General features: G+C 37.3%; 1 protein-coding gene across 2 annotated transcripts in view; it reads right to left on the bottom strand.

The window, feature by feature from the left end:
* Positions 1 to 18,647, bottom strand: part of Zfc3h1 (zinc finger C3H1-type containing) — a 55,886-nt gene that overhangs the window by 18,956 nt on the left and 18,283 nt on the right. Inside the window, exons 6-21 of one of the 2 annotated variants that reach the window (XM_038314406.1) lie at positions 17,125 to 17,245; positions 15,180 to 15,280; positions 13,128 to 13,337; positions 12,822 to 12,986; positions 10,378 to 10,515; positions 9,681 to 9,802; positions 9,204 to 9,353; positions 7,513 to 7,687; positions 6,922 to 7,053; positions 6,001 to 6,543; positions 5,792 to 5,901; positions 4,590 to 4,721; positions 4,373 to 4,494; positions 3,795 to 3,896; positions 3,477 to 3,596; positions 2,262 to 2,445 (exon numbers count right to left, since the gene is read on the bottom strand). In XM_038314406.1, the coding sequence (XP_038170334.1) occupies positions 2,262 to 2,445; positions 3,477 to 3,596; positions 3,795 to 3,896; positions 4,373 to 4,494; positions 4,590 to 4,721; positions 5,792 to 5,901; positions 6,001 to 6,543; positions 6,922 to 7,053; positions 7,513 to 7,687; positions 9,204 to 9,353; positions 9,681 to 9,802; positions 10,378 to 10,515; positions 12,822 to 12,986; positions 13,128 to 13,337; positions 15,180 to 15,280; positions 17,125 to 17,245 (2,627 nt within the window). The remainder of the gene's footprint in view (positions 1 to 2,261; positions 2,446 to 3,476; positions 3,597 to 3,794; positions 3,897 to 4,372; positions 4,495 to 4,589; positions 4,722 to 5,791; positions 5,902 to 6,000; positions 6,544 to 6,921; positions 7,054 to 7,512; positions 7,688 to 9,203; positions 9,354 to 9,680; positions 9,803 to 10,377; positions 10,516 to 12,821; positions 12,987 to 13,127; positions 13,338 to 15,179; positions 15,281 to 17,124; positions 17,246 to 18,647) is intronic. The other variant, XM_038314407.1, reaches the window with a different exon arrangement.

Below are 18,647 nucleotides of genomic sequence, written 5' to 3'. Positions count from 1 at the left end.
TAGACCACGCCCTCCTGAAAGGTTGCTGTGAACACCCTCAAAAAATTACTTCGCTCAACTGCCGACTGAGATGAACCTGGTAGACAGGTTATACCATGAAAGACCTAAATAACAACGCCCCCATTCAGCAAGAAGCAGTTTGGAGAGAAATAACTGCGCCCATTTTCCCAAATATTGTTTATAAATGTTCTTTTACATTTAAAGGGGGATATGATATAGATATGAATAAATTGCATTGGTATGGATTTTAAGGTCAATTTTGTTATATGTATATGTATTTCTGATCTTCATTAAGCTATTGTGATTGTGTAGTTCATTTTAAAATGTAATGTATAATTAGGAAATATAGGTTGTTAATGGATAATCATTGATAATAGTTAAGCTTGTAGTCATGTTATTAGATTTTCTAGATATGTAGAGATATATTTCAGTTAGATAGACATTCTTCATATCTTTCAAAGACTGCAGAATATGGCATTTAATGTTTTAATAACTTAGGGTTTTCATGACAATGAGACACATCTGCTCCTGGCAATACCAATCTACTTTGAGAGGAAGATGGGCATCGAAGAGGCTCCTTATGGAGTTTGTTAGCCATTTGGGCAAGAAACTGCTCTTGGCTGGACTGTTACATAAACTGGACACAAAGAACCCACAGAGAGAGGACTGCTGAACTTGCCTAAAGGTGAGATGGTCTTTTGGGGTTCCTGACTCATGAAAGAGTCTGCGAGACATTCTGCAGGACACAGCAGAAAGTGACTGAACTGTCTTTGGAATTTCCTGCTTCATGGAAATGTCTACTGGACACTATGGGCCTGAACAGTACAGAGGAACTTTGGGTGACTGTCCAGGCAGCGAGTTGTCTCTGTCATTTCTAGAGTTTGAAAGTTGCATATGACTTGTTTACTTTCTGGAGTCTTTGATGGAGTTGAAGAATAAATAGATAGTTATAGCTTTCCTTAGTTATGATAAAAGATAAAATAGATCTAAATATTGTAACTGTAATACTTGCTTGATAACTGTTTTGTTATATGTAATTTTGCTATGTTAAAGTTAAAGCCTTTCTTTTTTGTTTAAACAGAAAAAGGGGAAATGATGGAGGAGAGTTATCTGTCTATGTTACTTTCATTGGTTAATTAATAAAGAAAACTGCCTTGGCCCTTTAAGAGACAGAAAATTAGGTAGGCGGAATAGACAGAACAGAATTGTGGGAAAAGGGGTAGCAGGCAGAGAGGAGACACTTCAGGCAGTCGCCATGCTTCTCCTCTCCGAGATGGACGCAGGTGCAGGTTAAGATCTCTCCTGGTAAGCCACACCTCGTGGTGCTACATGGATTACTAAATATGGGTTAAAGGAAGATGTGAGAATTAGTCAATAAGAGGCTAAAACTATGGGCCAGGCAGTGTTTAAATGAATACAGTTTCCATGTAATTATTTTGGGTAAAGCTAGCCACATGGCGGGACACAGTCCCGCCGTTCCTTCTACACAGTTTTGGTTTTGTCAAAAAACAAAACAAAGATTCAAAGCCAGGAATGATGGAATGTCCCTGTAATTTCAGTACTTTGGAAAAAGAGGAAAGCGTTAATTCAAGGTCATCTTCACTTACACAGCAAATTCTAGACCAATCAAGGTTACATGAAAAGATCCTGTTTCAAAAACTAAAATACTCAAACCAGGTGCGATAGCTTACATTTGCAACGTCAGCACTCAGACTGCCTGGGCCATGAAGCAAACTGCAGACCAGTCACGGTCAGAGTGAAATCCTGTCTCAAACAAAAGACTCCACTGATAAGAAGGAAACCTGATGAGCACAGGTGAAATAAAATAAAAAAATAAAGGCGCTGTGGACAATGGTCTTATACACTCTGTCACTTATAATGTATTGTTTCATAAAATGCTGATTGGTCAGTAGCTATGCAGGAAGTAGAAGCGGGGCGACAAGAACAGGAGAATTCTGGGAAGAGAAAATGGTAAGTCTGCAGATGTTAGTTGCAAGGAAGGTGAGAATGCCTCGCTGATAAAAGGAACCAAGCCATGTGGCTAACACAGACAAGAATTATGGGCTAATTTAAGATGTAAGAAAGAGTTAATAAAAAGCCTGAGCAAATAGGCAGCCAGTTTATGATTAATGTAGACCTCTGTGTGTTTCTTTGGGACTGAACAGCTGTGGGATCGGGTTGGACAGAAACATCTGGCAATATATTTATATAATTATTATATAAAGGTATAAATATTTCAAAACAATGTGAAGTTGACTTACCCCTCATTTTGATTCAAACACTTGTATGCGAGTTTTAGCCAAAGCTGTACATGAGAAGGATTCTCGAGTACACTTGCTTCTAGATTAGCAATGTCGTCAGTGTCACTGGTAAAATACCTAACATCGTCTGGAGTGACAACAGCGTCCAAAGCTGGAACATTGATTTGGTTCTCTGGTCGGAAGGCTGTAAGAACAAGTTCATTAGCTTTATTTATATCTTCTTTAACAACCCAAGGGCGGGAAATTTTCTCATCGCTGAAGATTCTAGTGAAAGGTAGTTAAATGATTTCCAGGTGTAAAGTTGAACTATCAGAAAATTAACCATTCAAACCTCGACACTTCTGGAAGTACGAATGTTGCTGTTTCAAGCACCAGGGAAATAAGCCTATAAAACTAGAGGTATGGTCTGCTGGTAAATTATATTAAACATGTTAATTATTTTAAGGGTAAGTGATATCAATAATAATTGTGAATTATAACTTTAAAACTAAACTAAAAGTTAAAATGCAGCCATGATGGTGCACACCTATAAATCCAGCACTCCACAGGTGGAGGCAGGAGGATTAGGAGTTCAAGGCCAGCCTTGGCTACTTGAGACCTTGACCTGTGCATCTATGTGTGTGAGGGGGAGCTCTAAGTTAAAAGTTACAAAGGGTTTCTTCTACATCTCAACTACAGAATTACACATTACGTAAACACAAATAAGCACTTGAATGTACCTGGACCTCATTATTAATCCACAAATTATGCAAACTAAAAAGAATGCAGGATGTACTCTACAATGAGTTTCACATACACATATGCACGCACACACACTAGTTCACTGCCATGTCAGAAAACACAGGCTCCAAAATAAAGCAAAAAAGAACATGTCCTTTCAAGACTCTGACAAGGCAGTGCTTTTCAAATGAAGCTATGGTCACCCCACTAAAGCATGTTTGCAAATACATGAGACACCATATATATTAGAGTTTGTTCATCCTATTTCTTGAGCAGAGAGAATGAATAAAAACGTTCTGCAATGTTAGGATGAATTCTGCATAATGAGTAACTATATTGCAATTGCAGTTAAGCCAATGAAAAACACCAATTGTACAAGCTTAAGAAAATACATTTTATAGACTAGGTTAGTAGATACACTGAAAGAATTGTTACTATTTTGACAAAGGGAACACCACTTAATAATTCTAGAGCTCAAATGAAGTAACTTCTTACCATACTGAATTGGTCCTGCAGACTGCTCATCGTCACTACTAAAGTTATTCTCTGATACAGGTTTTCTACAAAACTTTGGCTTCCATTTTCTTTTATCTTTGTAAGTTGTAAATGGAGGTGCTAACACAGATAGGAGAAGATTGTTAACCAATGTAACTAAGTATTTTCTTTATTATATCAAAGACTTTAAAAAAAGCTACATTTATTTGATCATGGTAGTAAAGGACAACATTCACTTAAGAACGTAATGCCAGACAGTTTGCAATCACACAGAAATAAGAAACACACATGCATACATGCACACACATACATACTTACTATGACCTTTACTTTCATTAACATTGCTAACAAGGAGAACAGCCATCTGGTCCATTGACATTCGGTCTTTGTTTACTCCAAAAAGTTTTTCAACATACTTTTCTGAAAATAAAAATGATACTATATTTAATAGAAAAATGTGACTGCAATAACTATACTAATTAAAGATTATGAAGCAAATAACTTAAGATTTAAGCTATATATGGTACTAGTCAGTAAACACCTATGACTTACAAAAGGGCAAGGATTATGGTTAGTTTAATTACTATGACAAATCCTTCCCACCATACCACAATATTTATTAGGGTTAGCAGTCCATGAACTAAAATGAACTACATTATTAAATAAAAGTAGAAGGCCCAAATGAGGAATGATAAAGTTTGGTGACTTTACAATAACTCTGGATAATGATAATAAACATATCTATAAATATTGATTACTTTAAGCCAAAAGACATTATATGGCACCAAAATCTGGGGAGAAATTCGACAATACTATATCACAAGTGTTTGCTAGTAATCTATTATAACCATAAAGTACTTTCTACTTCACTATAAGATTTAGAAATCATTACAAACCTGTTGCAGAAGCAACTTCCTCATCAGTACTTGTCTCTGAACAGCCAATCAATGACAGGTTATATGATAGAATGTCCTGGAACAACTGTTTTCGGCTAAGTGTATAGTCTTGCACGTGCTGCCTAAAATAAAACAGCATAAGAGATAACCATGTACTTATCTGAGTCACGGAACCGTAGCTGTCTCTACACGTTTCTTCCAAATGAGAACTACTCACCACTGACAGTCATCGTCATTACATGTTCCCGTTAAATCAAAACGGCAGAAACACTGATCTGGCTCAATCATGTTACTGTATGATACTGAACTCAGGGGAAGCTTTTCCTTGGTTCGATAATAAGGACTAAATCTAGAAAGAAAATGAACAGACAACTTATAGGCCATACACACTTCTCTAAGAGCTAGACATTTTCTTAAGTTTTCCTTTCTCAGTTATTAAAATGCTAACCTAATCAAATCAACACTCAAAAGTAATACAAATAGCAAGAATATAAATAATAATAAGCTACTTATATAATGAGAACATGAGAGACATCAAGTAGAAAACTGAGGGAGGTGGTGCACAACTCTTTCTCAGCATTTGGAGGCTGAGTTCAAAGAAAGCCAAGCTGATAGAAAAAAAAAAGCCTGGGAAGCATTCAGTAACAGAGCATGTATGAGGCCCTAAGTTCGATTCCCAGCACAAATAAACAACAATCACTGAAAAAAATATAATAAAAAAATATTTATTTTAGAGAAAAAATATAAATAATGCTCTATTCTACAAGTATTTCTTGTATACATTAGCAGCCAATACAAATGCCAGGATCTGACCTGACACCACCTATTAAATGCTGTACCATTCTATCATAGCACCACACTCATTACCGGTCCAAACCTTCTAGCACTCCGAAAATGTGGGCCAACACTGGCCATCCAAGAATGTCTAAGTCAGTATTCTAACGGCTGGTCAATGACAACTGAAGAGTGTTAATATTATAAACTCAAAATTGAACATCTTCACTGTCCCAGAAAATGGTAACACACAGCTATAAGATGCTATAGCACTTGGGAGGCAAAGGCAAAAGGATTAGTTCAAGTGTGAGGCTATAAAGCAAGTTCCAGTACAGTCACAGCTATGTAGTGAGAGTCGATCTTTAAAAAGAAAAAAAAAAGTAGTATTAAATTAATAAATAAATGAATAAATTTTTCACAAGACTCTAGGTTCTAAAATACTTAACAGAATTTGAACCCAAATAACACGCTAAACTGTACTTTCTGAAATGATTTGAGAATAGCAATATACATTTTTGACTTCCATAAAAAGATTTGTTTTCCAGTTGACTGTAATTTAAATGCTTCTATTAGTAACATATATTTAACGTAAAGCATTAAGAGCCAGAGTAACGCTGAAACTCGAGCCATCAGCTCTCTTTATACCTGTAGGACTTAAAGACTAGAAGAGGGCTCTGGTAGGGTCTGAAAGGACACGGCTTCACTTCTGCTACTTTACTCTGTGCTGTGACAAAATCCACGTCCACAGAGATCTCCTGCAACAACAACAACACCCAACATCACAATAATTCTACATGACAAGTGAGGCACTGAGTAAACTCGAGATTTTATACAGAATATGAAATCCCACTTACCTGACCATGCAAAATCTTTTCTGTAATGCCTGTGGTAGTTTTTAAAATCAATTGTTTTAAGCTGTCGGCTTTTGAATATAATTTTTGTAATTCACCAATCTTTAACCCTAGAAAAAGTTCTGGCTTTTCTACAGTACTTTTACTGAGTTTGTTGATGCACTCTTTGTTAGGGGTATCAGTGTGCTTAAGGTTGGGCTTAGTAAAAGCATTAGACTCTAGGAAGGATCTTCTTCGCTCTCTATTTGAACCTGACAAAACTTCATCATCAACATCATTTTCTTCTGAGTCCAAGGTTAATTTATCTTGTGTCAGATCATGAAGTGAGGGTTGTGGTAGAGAAAACTCAGGTTCCTCTTCCACAACTGGAACAAGATTGTGCTGTTCCTTTGCTTTGAGGGCGCGGGCTTCTTTTAACTTTTGAATTTTCAAGGCATATTCATATTCTAGCTTTTGTAATCGTCTTTTTTCCATAGCAATTAATTCTGCTGAATGTTTTCTTGGACTTGATATTGGAGAATTATCCAATCTCATCATTTTGTTTGGCTGGGGGAGAGAAGTAAATATTTTACAGCACTTTATGCAATCACACACAATCCTCACCATATATATAATACCAGAATATAATACCAGCATAATAAAACTAAACAGAAAAGGAGCACCAAATAATTTAAAAGTCAATATACTTTTGCTAGTTAACCTGTGACCGACAAAAACTAAAGCCAATGCAAAATAAATTTTAAAAGTACTCAAACATGTATCATTTAAAAATATCCTCTTCTAGATCATATAGAGAATATTAATATAATCTGTTCTCTCTGAATTTGCAAAGTTGGAGTTACTCTATACATCTCTTAGTTTAGAAGTATTAAAAAAAGGAACAAAAAAACCTGCTTTCCAAAAATAGCCCTACAAGCAACTTACTCCAAGACGATCTTGTTCCAGTTTGCGTTTCCCCAGTTCTTTACTGGCCACTGCTTTTGCCCGAGCAAATTCTTCGCCATACTTCAGAGTCAAAGCTTTCTTAATGGTAATACGCTGCTGAACTCTGTGAATCTGAAAACAGAAAACATAAAAGAAAATCTTAGGAAATACCCTCACAATAGCTTTAGAGGTAATCAATGCAAAAATACTCAATTACTATGTCTCACTCAGTAAGAAACTGCAGGTTACATATATATTGATGGTGTATGTTCAATTTCTTCCCCTTTGCTTTAGAGAGAAAACACACACACAGAGGGAGTCTCTTAAAAATACGCAGTACTAGGACCGGAGAGATGGCTCAGCAGTTAACTGCTTCTCCAGAGGACTGGAGCTCAGCTCCTAGCACCCATGTCCAGCAGCTCACAACCTTCTTGTAACTCCAGTGCCAGGGAATACAGTGCCATCTGACTCCAGTGAACGCCAGCACATGTGGCAGACACCAGACACATACACATGAATAAAAATAAAATTCTTTTTAAAAATGCAGTAAACAAAAGACTATGACATTTAATGTTTTATAAAGAGCATTACTTGTTCTTGGAGCTTCTTCAAAAACATCCTGTTAACACTGAGGATTTTCTCAGCTGCTTGAAGTTGTTCTGTAAGTTTAGTAATTTTTGCTTCAGCATTTCGAACAGACTCTTTCTTCTTGGCTTCTTGTAGTACTAGATTCTTTAAAACTGATTCATCTTTTATCAAGAGAATCCTAAGTAGTGAATAACAAAACTCTTATTGTTTTCTAAACTAGCAGACTGATACCATCACAAAAGAGAAATTTCAAAGTAGTAATATAATAATGCATTTAAGGAATTTTTCTTATATATGCAAGTAAGAATTTGAAAGAAACAACTCTGTTCATAAAATGAAGATGAGACACAGTTTAGCACAAGACAAATACCAACACCAATACATTTAAACACGTTCAGAATAAATTAAGCTCAGAATACTTAAAATACCAGTAGTCTAAAATTTTAGAAATGAGGCCATGAACTCCTAACTCCTTTACCTGAATGACATACAGATAAACACTTAAAAGCTTGTCTTTAAGAAGTCATTGGGCAGAGACTGGAAATATGATTCACCAGTAAAGACCACTGACTATTCTCCCAATGGACCCAGGTTCAATTCCTAGAGCCCACATGACAGCTCACAACTGTCTGTAACTCTAAGATCTGACATCCTTACATAGACATACATGCTGCCAAAACACCAATGCCCTAAAAATAAATTATTAAATGGGTGGAGAGGCAAAAAGATGGCTCAGTGGTTAAGAGCACTGACTGTTCTTCTAAAGGCCCTGGGTTCAATTCACAGCACCACATGGCAGCTCACAACTGTCTGTAACTCCAGTTCCAGGGGACCTGACACCCATGCTAAAACACCAATGCACATAAAATTTTAAAAAATGAAATAAAAAAAATTTAAAAAGTCATTGGGCTATTTAAATATAAATTAATTATGAGTTAATTTAGGAGCCAGACACTACAAGCATTATTCCTTAGACGAGACAACTACTCCCAACAATCAGTTCACCTTTAATAATATAACACATGCCTCTAATCCCAGCATTCAGGAAGCGGAGGCACTGAAGACTGCCACAGATTTGAGGCCAGCCTTATCTACACACCAAATTCCAGACCAGCGAGAGCTACACTTCAAAAATACACACACACATACAGGCGTGCACGCACACATGTGCATCCCACAGTAAGTTATATGAATGTGTTTTCTCAAAAAAAAAAAAAAAAAAAAAGCATGTTTCCAATGAAGATGTTCTAAAAGATTCTAAAATGAGGATATTTACAAGTAATTTTAGCTATGTCTCAACCTTCTTTCAAGGTCTTGGTAACTCTAATCAAAATACTGATTAAATTATTTACATAAATGTATGAGCCAATACATGAGTACTGCTTTAGTTCTACCACGTGCCACGTGTTAAGAATTCATGACCCAGGGGTGGCCCAGCAAACTTCCCCTTGCACATCCAAGCTCCAGACAGGTACCCAAAGCATCCCTGAATGGAGTTTCCAGACCTTGGTGGAGAGGGAGTGTAACGTGTCATACCCTGAAAGGGGGGTGAGGGTGGGGGCGCCAAAGGTGGTCACAATCCTAGAGTAGCTAATAATGACATATACAGATATAAATATAGATAGATACAGATCCTCGAATTCAGGCACATCCAGATACATGACATATTTAATCAGGCACCGAGTGAAACTCACTTGTGTTTTTTAAGCTTTGCTTCTGCATCTGCAACTTGCTTAGTGACCATTGCTATTCTACCAATCCCATCCATTTCCACGTCTGAGTTCACTGGGGATGATGAGCTTGTCTTCAGCTGATCTGATTTAATCAAACGTTGTTTCTCACGGCTAAAATTGAGAGAGATGGATTAGTCCAAGAGTAAACGAAAACCATGTTCTTTGAAATATATTGTTTTATAGAATATAGATGACACTGACTGCTTAACCAGTATAGAGACTCAGGCTGGCATTCAGAGCTAACAGTGCAGTTCTGCGTTTTCCTCACTGTACTTATGTTGATAGATGGTAACCAACCTCTCCATGTGGTAATAATAGCACTGACTCCCTAACTAGGAAAAAAATCACCACCACTCATTTTCCTGAGTCATAGTTTATAGACAAAAGAGACTTCAGCAAACACATACCCTAAACTGAATCACATAAAATCTCACTTACTTGGCAATCTCTTCCTTTAGCAATCGATATTCAATCTTCTTTTCCTCAGGCAAAGCTTCAGGTGTGCGCAGAGGGTCATTTTCTTTTTCAGATTTTGGAGGTACTTTGGGTTTTGAAGCTTGCTAAAAAATATTTAAACCAGATCGCTTTTAAAAATTCTACACTGATGTCTGTTATTTTATGTCATACCCCAGTATATACTAATATATTTAAAAATATATTAATATCTTCATTCTTCTTTTGAAAAAATAAAGAGGTTAGCTGTCAACTACTCAATTATATAATTTACCTAGTCAAAACCTCCTTTGAAAACACTGAGCTGAATCATATCTGACCAACTACTGGGACAGAAAAAACCCTGAAATGGCTTAAACTATAGATTTTATTAGTTGAAAACTGGTGTTTTGGTTAATGTAATAATACTGGAGAACAGCACATTTCCCTTGTACACAGAAAAATGAACCCACTTCACTATTTTAAAAAGAGAGTAATTAGAAACAAGGGGGATTTTCAAACCCGTAAAATTTATATAATCAACAGATGCTTCATTATTTAAGTACTAAAAGCACAAATACCTTTTCCACAGATCATTGTACTAAAAATGCCTTAACTCTAAGATGTAATTTTTCAGGAACAAAATTAACTGTAATGATTGCTAATAAATCAACTCTCTTTCACCATTAATTACAGCACATACCTCAGCAGTTCGTCTTGCTTCTTTGATCATGGACTCTAATCCACCAAAAACACTATTGGTTGCCTTGGAAGCCTCCCCTTCGGACTCACTGTCATCTGAATCATTCAGTGTTACAACCACTGATTTATGTTTTGGAAGCTACAAAACAATGTTATTGTTACTCATAGTAGTAAAAGTTCTGCTTCTTTTTCATTTTTAAAAAAATAAGTGTCTGTTTGTCTATGTATCTGTATGTACGTCACATGTGTATGCAGGTGGCCTCAGAGGCCACAAAAAGGGCATTCAATTTCCTGGAGCTGGAGTTACAGGTGGTTTTGAGCCACATAACATGGGCCCTCAAATTAAACTCTAGTCTCATACAGAAGCTGCAAGTGCTCTTAACCACTGAGCAGTCTCTCCAATCCCCAGGAAAAGCATTTCTATTCTTTTCATTACTCTGTGACATTTAATTGTATAGCACTGGATAAGGTTTTTAAACTATTTGTATATCACCACACAAAAATAACTACATATAGTACATAGTGGCATCTTTTAGTTACATCCTATGATTATAGCCCAAGCACAAAAGGCAGTCTACATTTTTGTTTTTCCAGACATTACTATGATAACCTTCTTCAATAACTTTTTTATTTCTATAAAAAGATACTACCATTTAAATAACTCTTAAAAAGCAAAGAAATTATTCATAAAACTTTGTAGACTTTGTGTCTACAAATATAGGGTGACTGACCAAAGTTAGTTTACTTAACAGGCAAAATTCCAACTTGACTTTGTTCTATTTATTTTCTTTTAAAGCCATTAGGAAATAAGATTTTAAAAACTGTCATTGTAACTTTTACCTCTAGTACTGGGGTCTGTACCCAGAGCTTTGTACATACTAGGGAAATCACTCTACCAATGAACCACATGCCTAGCTCTTGCTTTTTGGGCCAGTCATACTATGCAAACTCAAGCTCCCAGCACCTGCAGGCTGGGACTACATGTTACCACTAGACTCAATTCAGTTTTCTTAATAAGAATCATAAACAAATTCTTCCATTATAGCATGATCTCTGGTTGAAAATGGGAACACGTTATAAAAAGATGCAGCAGCTTGAACTGGTGGCACAGGCCTGCAATTCTGACTCGTCTGGAGGCTAAGGCAGAATACTAAGTTCAAGGCCTGCCTGTGCAATTTAGTGAGATACTGTCTCCAAACTTAAAAAGTCTGAGGATAAAGTTCTGTGGAAGTATGCTTGCTTGCTTGCTATGGTTGAGGGTCTTGGTTCAACTTCCAATTGGGGCGTGGGCTTTTTAAAGTGCCCAATTTTTTTTTTAGGAGATCCTTATGTTAAAATAACAGCAGAAAAGACTCCAACGGGCCAATTTATAATCTCTAGGAAGAGCAGAGGAGAGCTATCTGTGACACTCTGAAAAGAATACACCCCAAACACACCGTCACCAAATCCTACCCATCTTATATCAAACCTCTTTAAATTTTAAAATCTGTATTTATACAAGAATTTTTTATATATAAATGAGCTAGACAAGTGGGGACAGAACACTAAAAAATATTTTTAAAAAAATTCTCATAAGCTGAATGGGAGAGTTGGGATGGAGGAGGAATGGATATGGGAGCAGGGAAGTAGATATCTTAATTAAGGGAGCCATTTGAGGGTTGGCAAGAGACCGGACTCTAGAGGGGTTCCCAGGTGTCCAAGGAGATGTCCCCAGCTTGCTCCTTGACCAGCTGAGGAGAGGGCATCTGAACTGGCCCTATACTATAGCCACTCTGATGAATATCTTGTATACCACCATAGAACCTTCATCTGGCGATGGATGGAGATAGAGACAGAGACCCACACTGGAGCACTGGACTGAGCTCCCAAAGTCCAAATGAGGAGCAGAAGGAGAGAGAACATGAGCAAGGAAGTCAGGACCACAAGGGGTGCGCCCACCCACTGTGACGGTGGGGCCAATCTAATGGGAATTCACCAAGGCCAGCTGGACTGGGTCTGATGGAGCATGTGATCAAACCGGACTCTCTGAACGTGGCTTACATGGAGGACTGACTGAGAAGCCAAGGACAATGGCACTGGGTTTTGATTCTACTCCATGTACTGGCTTTGTGGGAACCTAGTCTGTTTGGATGCTCCCCTTCCTAGACCTGGATGGAGGGGGGAGGACCTTGGACTTCCCACAGGGCAGGGAACCCTGACTGCTCTTTGGACTGGAGAGGGAGGGAAGAGTGGGGGAAAGGGGAGGGAAATGGGAGGAGGTGAAAATTTGTAAGAAGAGGAGGAGGAGGAGGAGGAAGAGAAGGAGGAGGAGAAGAAGGAGAAGGAGAAGGAGAAGAAGAAGAAGAAGAAGAAGAAGAAGAAGAAGAAGAAGAAGAAGAAGAAGAAGAAGAATTAAAAAAATTCTCATAAGCTGTTTGAATAGTGTTATCTTAAGTTTGTTTTTACCGAGATCACAGTTCGTGGAAGACGAGGTCCTCTGTGAAACTTTGGATTCTGTATCCTAGGCTGAGACACTGTATTAATACTGACTATTGAGAGATTGCTTCTTGCCAAAGGCTGAGAATTGTTCAGAACTGGAGGTGAAGGAGGATCACTATTACTGGATGCCTCCTAATAAGAAAAAGAGAAACATTTTCAAATAAAAGACGTGCCTTTGCTGAAAAACCTTCTAAACCCTCATTCAGGCAGACAAAAGTAGAACCATTCTAACAGGCCCGAGAGCTCCACCTAGAGGGTCAGACACTCAATTACCTCTGGTTTAAAAGCTCTCTTATTTGCTAGAGACTTAAGCAATTCTTCTCGAAGGAGCATTTCTTCTTCCTCCTCTTCATCTGCAAAAGGTGGTTTTGGAGGTTGTTCTGGATCTTCAGGTGGAAGAGGTGGCAAAGGTGGTGGAGGAGGTAGAGGTTCAAGAGAAACACACAAGCCTTCTCCATAAGGCTGGCTCAAAGATGGCACAGACTGTGTTTTTAAAGAATTAATTTAAATGCAAAATTTATTAACATCAAACATCTCTGAAGCAATATTAATTCAGAAAAAGCACATATTCTTATTTTTAATTTTTCTATGTATAATGATGTAAATATGCATATCTCAAAGCTAACCCAGAATTTAATCTTCAACCATGAAAATGTTTCTTTTGTAATTAATGATGGAAACATTTATGAACATCATAGTAATTATAAACACCTCTGTTCCTGTCCTTATCTACATTTAAAATTCTAGAAGGTATAAGAATCAAATTAGATAAGATCATTCACTTCATATCAAATCAAGCAAACAACAACACTAAAACTAAAATCATATATTTAAGTTAAAGCATTTATGTATTTGTGGACAGGATCTCATTATGCAGCCCTGACTGCCCTGGAACTCGCTATGTAGAACAGGCTGGCCTCCAACTCAGAGAGCTGTCTGCATGTTCCTCAAAAGCACTGGGATTAAAGGCATGTACTACCATGCCTAGTGCCAAATTAAGGAGATTAACAAATTAAAAAATGTAGTAACAAAAAAATTAAATAGTAAAATTCAATTACAAATCAAAGGGATTATAAGAATAAGAGCCCAGAGTACCTGTTCAGCATCCCTTAAAAACCTTGTAAATATGGCGTCTTAGAGATTATATAGGAATCTTATTTCCTATAAACCCTTTGGTCTTGATGCTTTTGCTTCAAAGACTTTCCAGTAGTTCTCCTCACATTTTAGCGCATTCATTCCTTCTTCTCAAAACAAAGCATTTCACCTCCCCTCCCCATAAACTCTACTGGAAGACACCACACATTCACAGAAAAATGTTCGATGGAAAGTTCTTACCTAGTAGGAGATACTGTTCAATATCTAGATGCTCTCAATCTAGGAATCACTACAGAACCTTTCTTTATTTTGTGGTTCTTCACATTTTCTTTATTTTCTTTTTTTTTTTTAAGCTGGGTAAAAACTGCCCAGAGTATGGCAGGCACCATAATCCCAGCCCAGTGCTCAGAGGTGGAGGCAGGCTGATCTCTCTGAGGCCAATCTTGCCTAAATATAGAATTACAGGCCAGCCAACGATATAGAGTGAGACCCTGCCTCAAACAGTGACTGATAGCTCTTTAAATGTCAGTGCTGGCAAGATGGATCAATAGGTTAAAGCAGGTACCCAGAACCCAAGTGGTGGAAGGAGCCAAACACAGTTGTACTCTGACATCCACATGTGTGGATGTGTGGATGCCACATGCACGCACACACACCACAACTAAATGGATTTTTAAAAGAAAATAAAAAAGGATTTAATTTCTATAAATATGTTTCTTTTGTCTGATTTTCAAGGTAAAAGTAACTATGGTTATCCAAAGAGGAATGAGCATCCTATTTAAATCTTCCTAGCACTTGGAAGACAGAAGCAGAGGCTCTGTGAGTCTGAGGACCGCCTTATCTATGCAGCAAGTCCTACAGCACCCAGGGCTACAGAGAACCTGCCTTAAAAACAAACAAACAAATGAACAAAAAGACTAATAAAATCCACAGAAGCAGACAGTTTTTATTCTGCTTTGGAATACATTTCCTGAGTAGCAATTATTTGAGAAGCAAAGAAAAGGAAAAACTGAATTCAGTATGAAATTAAAGAGCTATACTTAAAAAAAAAAAATCTAACAAGTGGATAGCTAAACAATCAACTGCTTAAATCTGCGTATTTCTAGCTTTTAATTCTAGTTAGTGATTATGATTTTTTAAGCACTCTTCAAAGTAAGCAATTCAATTTTTCAGAAAAAATTAGAAGATACACAGTAATTTTCTTTGAAATCACACTCAGTTTTTACTTACTGAAACCTGAGCTGGTGGAGGCAAAGAAACAGACGGTGCTGAAGAAAAATACCCCAACGAACATTCAGAGAAAAATGGTGGTTGTACTGGCGAAGGAGCTGCTTAGAAGAAAAAAAAATTCAACACAAGTTTTAATCAACTATTTCAGCAGGAACATATAAAAAGTATATATAAACTTGAGGAAACATATTACTGAGGCAGAGTGCAAATCAGACCTTCTAAGCTCCACTAAGTTCAGTGTTATCATTAAGATGGCATTTAATTCCTCAAAATTCATTTTTTGTTAGGGATTGTAACACACACACACATATCATATATATATATATGAAATTAAACAATATAATCCCAGGGCTCAGAAGGCCAAGGCAAGAGGATGCCTGGTCTGAGGCAGTTGGGCTACAGAGGGAAACAAACCAGAGACCCCTTCCCTCTATCTCACTATGAGGTGGAAAGCCTAATAGTATTAACAGAGGCTAGAGCACTTTTTTCTTAACATAATTTTTACAAAATGATGAAATAAATTCTCTTGATTCCTGCCAAAGGGTCCTAAGGAAGAAAAGAAAACAACATGACTTCATTCCTCCTTTTATATGGTGCTAAGGAAGACAAGGACATGATTTCAAGTTGAAATAGAACTAAGAGTGAGGACTATGTACTACTATATGTAACCAATAGAACTTTTCCCAGTTGTCTCACAAGTCAATACAGAGACATCATCTGCCTTTCAAACAGTTGATTCACAGCCTAAATCTGAGACTATGTTAATCTTCATTACACTACCCTTCTGAAAGATCTAAGTATCAGCCAGATGTGATGCATGTAGCTGCAGTCTCAGTGCTTAGGAAACAGAGGAGAATCAGATTCAAGGTCAGCCTAGGGTGCCCAAGAAATGTAAGAAAAACCTGAGCAATATAATAAGACCCTATCTCAGAAAACTAAGAGGACGGAGAAGAAAAGTAGGGAGAAAGGGGGATGGAGGAAGACAGAACAAGACATGATACATACCTAATTCTATAAGAAGTTAAAATCCTACCAAGTTGAAAGTATGTTTTCTCTGTAAGAAGTTATATAAAATTATTTAAACACATACATTGTTATTTTACAGACTGTGGTAAGTTAACAGTGTTGTTAGTATTTCAAATGGTGATGAATCACCTCCATGAACTTGAAAATAAAAGACCACCGTTTCCTTTGTCAAACTATAATGTAAGGTTACCAGGCTGAGCTATGGTGGAACACGCCTTTAATCACAGCATTCGGGAGGCAGAACCAGGCAGATCTCTGTGAGTTTGAGTCCAACCTGGTCTACAAGAGCCAGTTCTAGGACAGCTAGGGCCATTACACAGAGAAACCCTGTCTCAAAAAAGAACAAAAACAAAACAAAAAAAAGGATCATCAAACATCAGCTAAAACAATGTCCTTAAAATGAATACTTTTGGCAAAAATTCCACAAATCATGTATTTCTGTTTTTTCTTTAGTCTAGATATATGAACTGGTTCTAGTTTTGATTTGGTCTCAGAACATGACCATATGGGAGAGGGTATCAATCTTCTGAACATCCCAACTTCTCACTATGTTCCTGTCTCGGTTGTAGGTTTTGAGCACCAGTAAGAAAATAGTTTTCTCATGGTCAATCACATCTGAGTAGCAAGAAAAACTGTCTGAGCTGGGCATAGTGGTTCATGGCTTTAATTCCATTATTCATAAAATCATTCCACAATCTTCCTGTTTCAGATCAATTGCTCATCAGAGTGGGAACAAAACCTCTTAACTTAAAGCCTCTCTAGAAAAACAGACTTGAAAATAAAGATGAAAACTATCCATCCACAGCTTATCCCAAGTACTTACGGTTTCACAGAAAATCATCACTAAGTACACATGGCTTTCAAGGTTTTGAGTAGCTTAATCATGATTATCAAAATGTTTCAAAGTTTTTGCTCCTACCTGGAGAACTGGTTTCACTATCTGTATCCATAGCAACTTCTTCATAGTTATCATATTGATAAATGCCTCCTCCACTATCAGGTTGCTTATCTAAGGATCGCCTCAGGTCAGGATCTGAAGACTAAGTATACAATATTTTTCTTAGTTACAACACAGGCTATTATTGGGCTAGTTATCACAAAAGAGTTGATAATTATATTTTAGGGAGAAATACCCAAAATTATTATGACTCTATGAGACCTGCCTATGGCATCAATCTGGAAAGGGTCTATGACAGCCAAGTACAGGTCAATTTCCCCCATCATCTAAGCCACTACGTAAATGGGATCCCTCTTTTAAAAAAAAATTTACCAAGTTCTTCCAACAGTTATGCAGTCATGGTTTAGGCATGAAACTAGAAGGAAATGGTCATTTTTTGCATTACAATTATAACATCAGACTATTATTTTTAAAGTCAAGAATAGGAGCTAGAGAAATGGCTCAGCAGTTAAGAGACCAAGCCAATTCCCAGCACCCACAGGGTAGCTCACAATGGTCTGTAACTCCAGTTCTAGAGGATCCAATGTCCTCTTCTAACCTCCACAGGCGTCAGGCACGCAAGTGGTACAAGGCATGCACACAGGTAAACACTCATACGCAGACACAGACAAGTCAAGAACATTTCACTTACAAATGAATCAATAGTATCTGAAAATTAAACGTGGATTGGCATGTTTATGTGCTATGATTTTTAATTCTTGTTTTACTCAGTTTATGACAAAAAAACAGAAAAAAGAAAACACAAACCTATGCAGAGATACCACATAAATAATACTTATCTCTAGACAAAGATTCTATTTATAAAAGTCTTAACTATGAATAATTATAACCCTTGCATAAAGAAAACTTCCTCTTGACTCCTTAGCTCTTACTTTTAAATCTCTCTACATTTAGTATACTTTTTTTTTTTTTCTTTTTTCTTTTTCTGGTTTTTCGAGACAGGGTTTCTCTGCAGCTTTTTTAGAGCCTGTCCTGGAACTAGCTCTTGTAGACCAGGCTGGCCTCGAACTCACAGAGATCCGCCTGCCTCTGCCTCCCGAGTGCTGGGATTAAAGGCGTGCGCCACCATTGCCCGGCTCATTTAGTATACTTTTGAGTGTATTCTTAATTCAGAAGTCCAAAGCCATCGTCACTGGTAGTCCTTGTCATGTTAACCCTCCCATTCTCCTGACAGCGCCCATGAAGGTAACGGCTGACTCAGTTATCGTCAATACATATAATAATAATGCTCAACACATCCTAAGGACTAAAAACAAAATAGCTAGGCAATAGTTATTACTATAGGAAGAAGTAAACTTTAAATTAGTATATACTAATTATTCTCCTCATCTCTCACTCTACATAGTTAACAATAAACAACTAATCCAATACTGCCCCCGTAAGAAACAGGCATTTTGGGGCTGGAGAGATGGTTCAGTGGTTAAGAGCATTGCCTGCTCTTCCAAAGGTCCTGAGTTCAATTCCCAGCAACTATATGGTGGTTC

Source organism: Arvicola amphibius, chromosome 17 (genome assembly GCF_903992535.2).
Source record: "Arvicola amphibius chromosome 17, mArvAmp1.2, whole genome shotgun sequence".
In the NCBI taxonomy this organism is placed as follows: domain Eukaryota; kingdom Metazoa; phylum Chordata; class Mammalia; order Rodentia; family Cricetidae; genus Arvicola; species Arvicola amphibius.
Note: the sequence above shows the minus strand (reverse complement) of the source record. Positions and strands in the feature narration are given on the sequence as shown.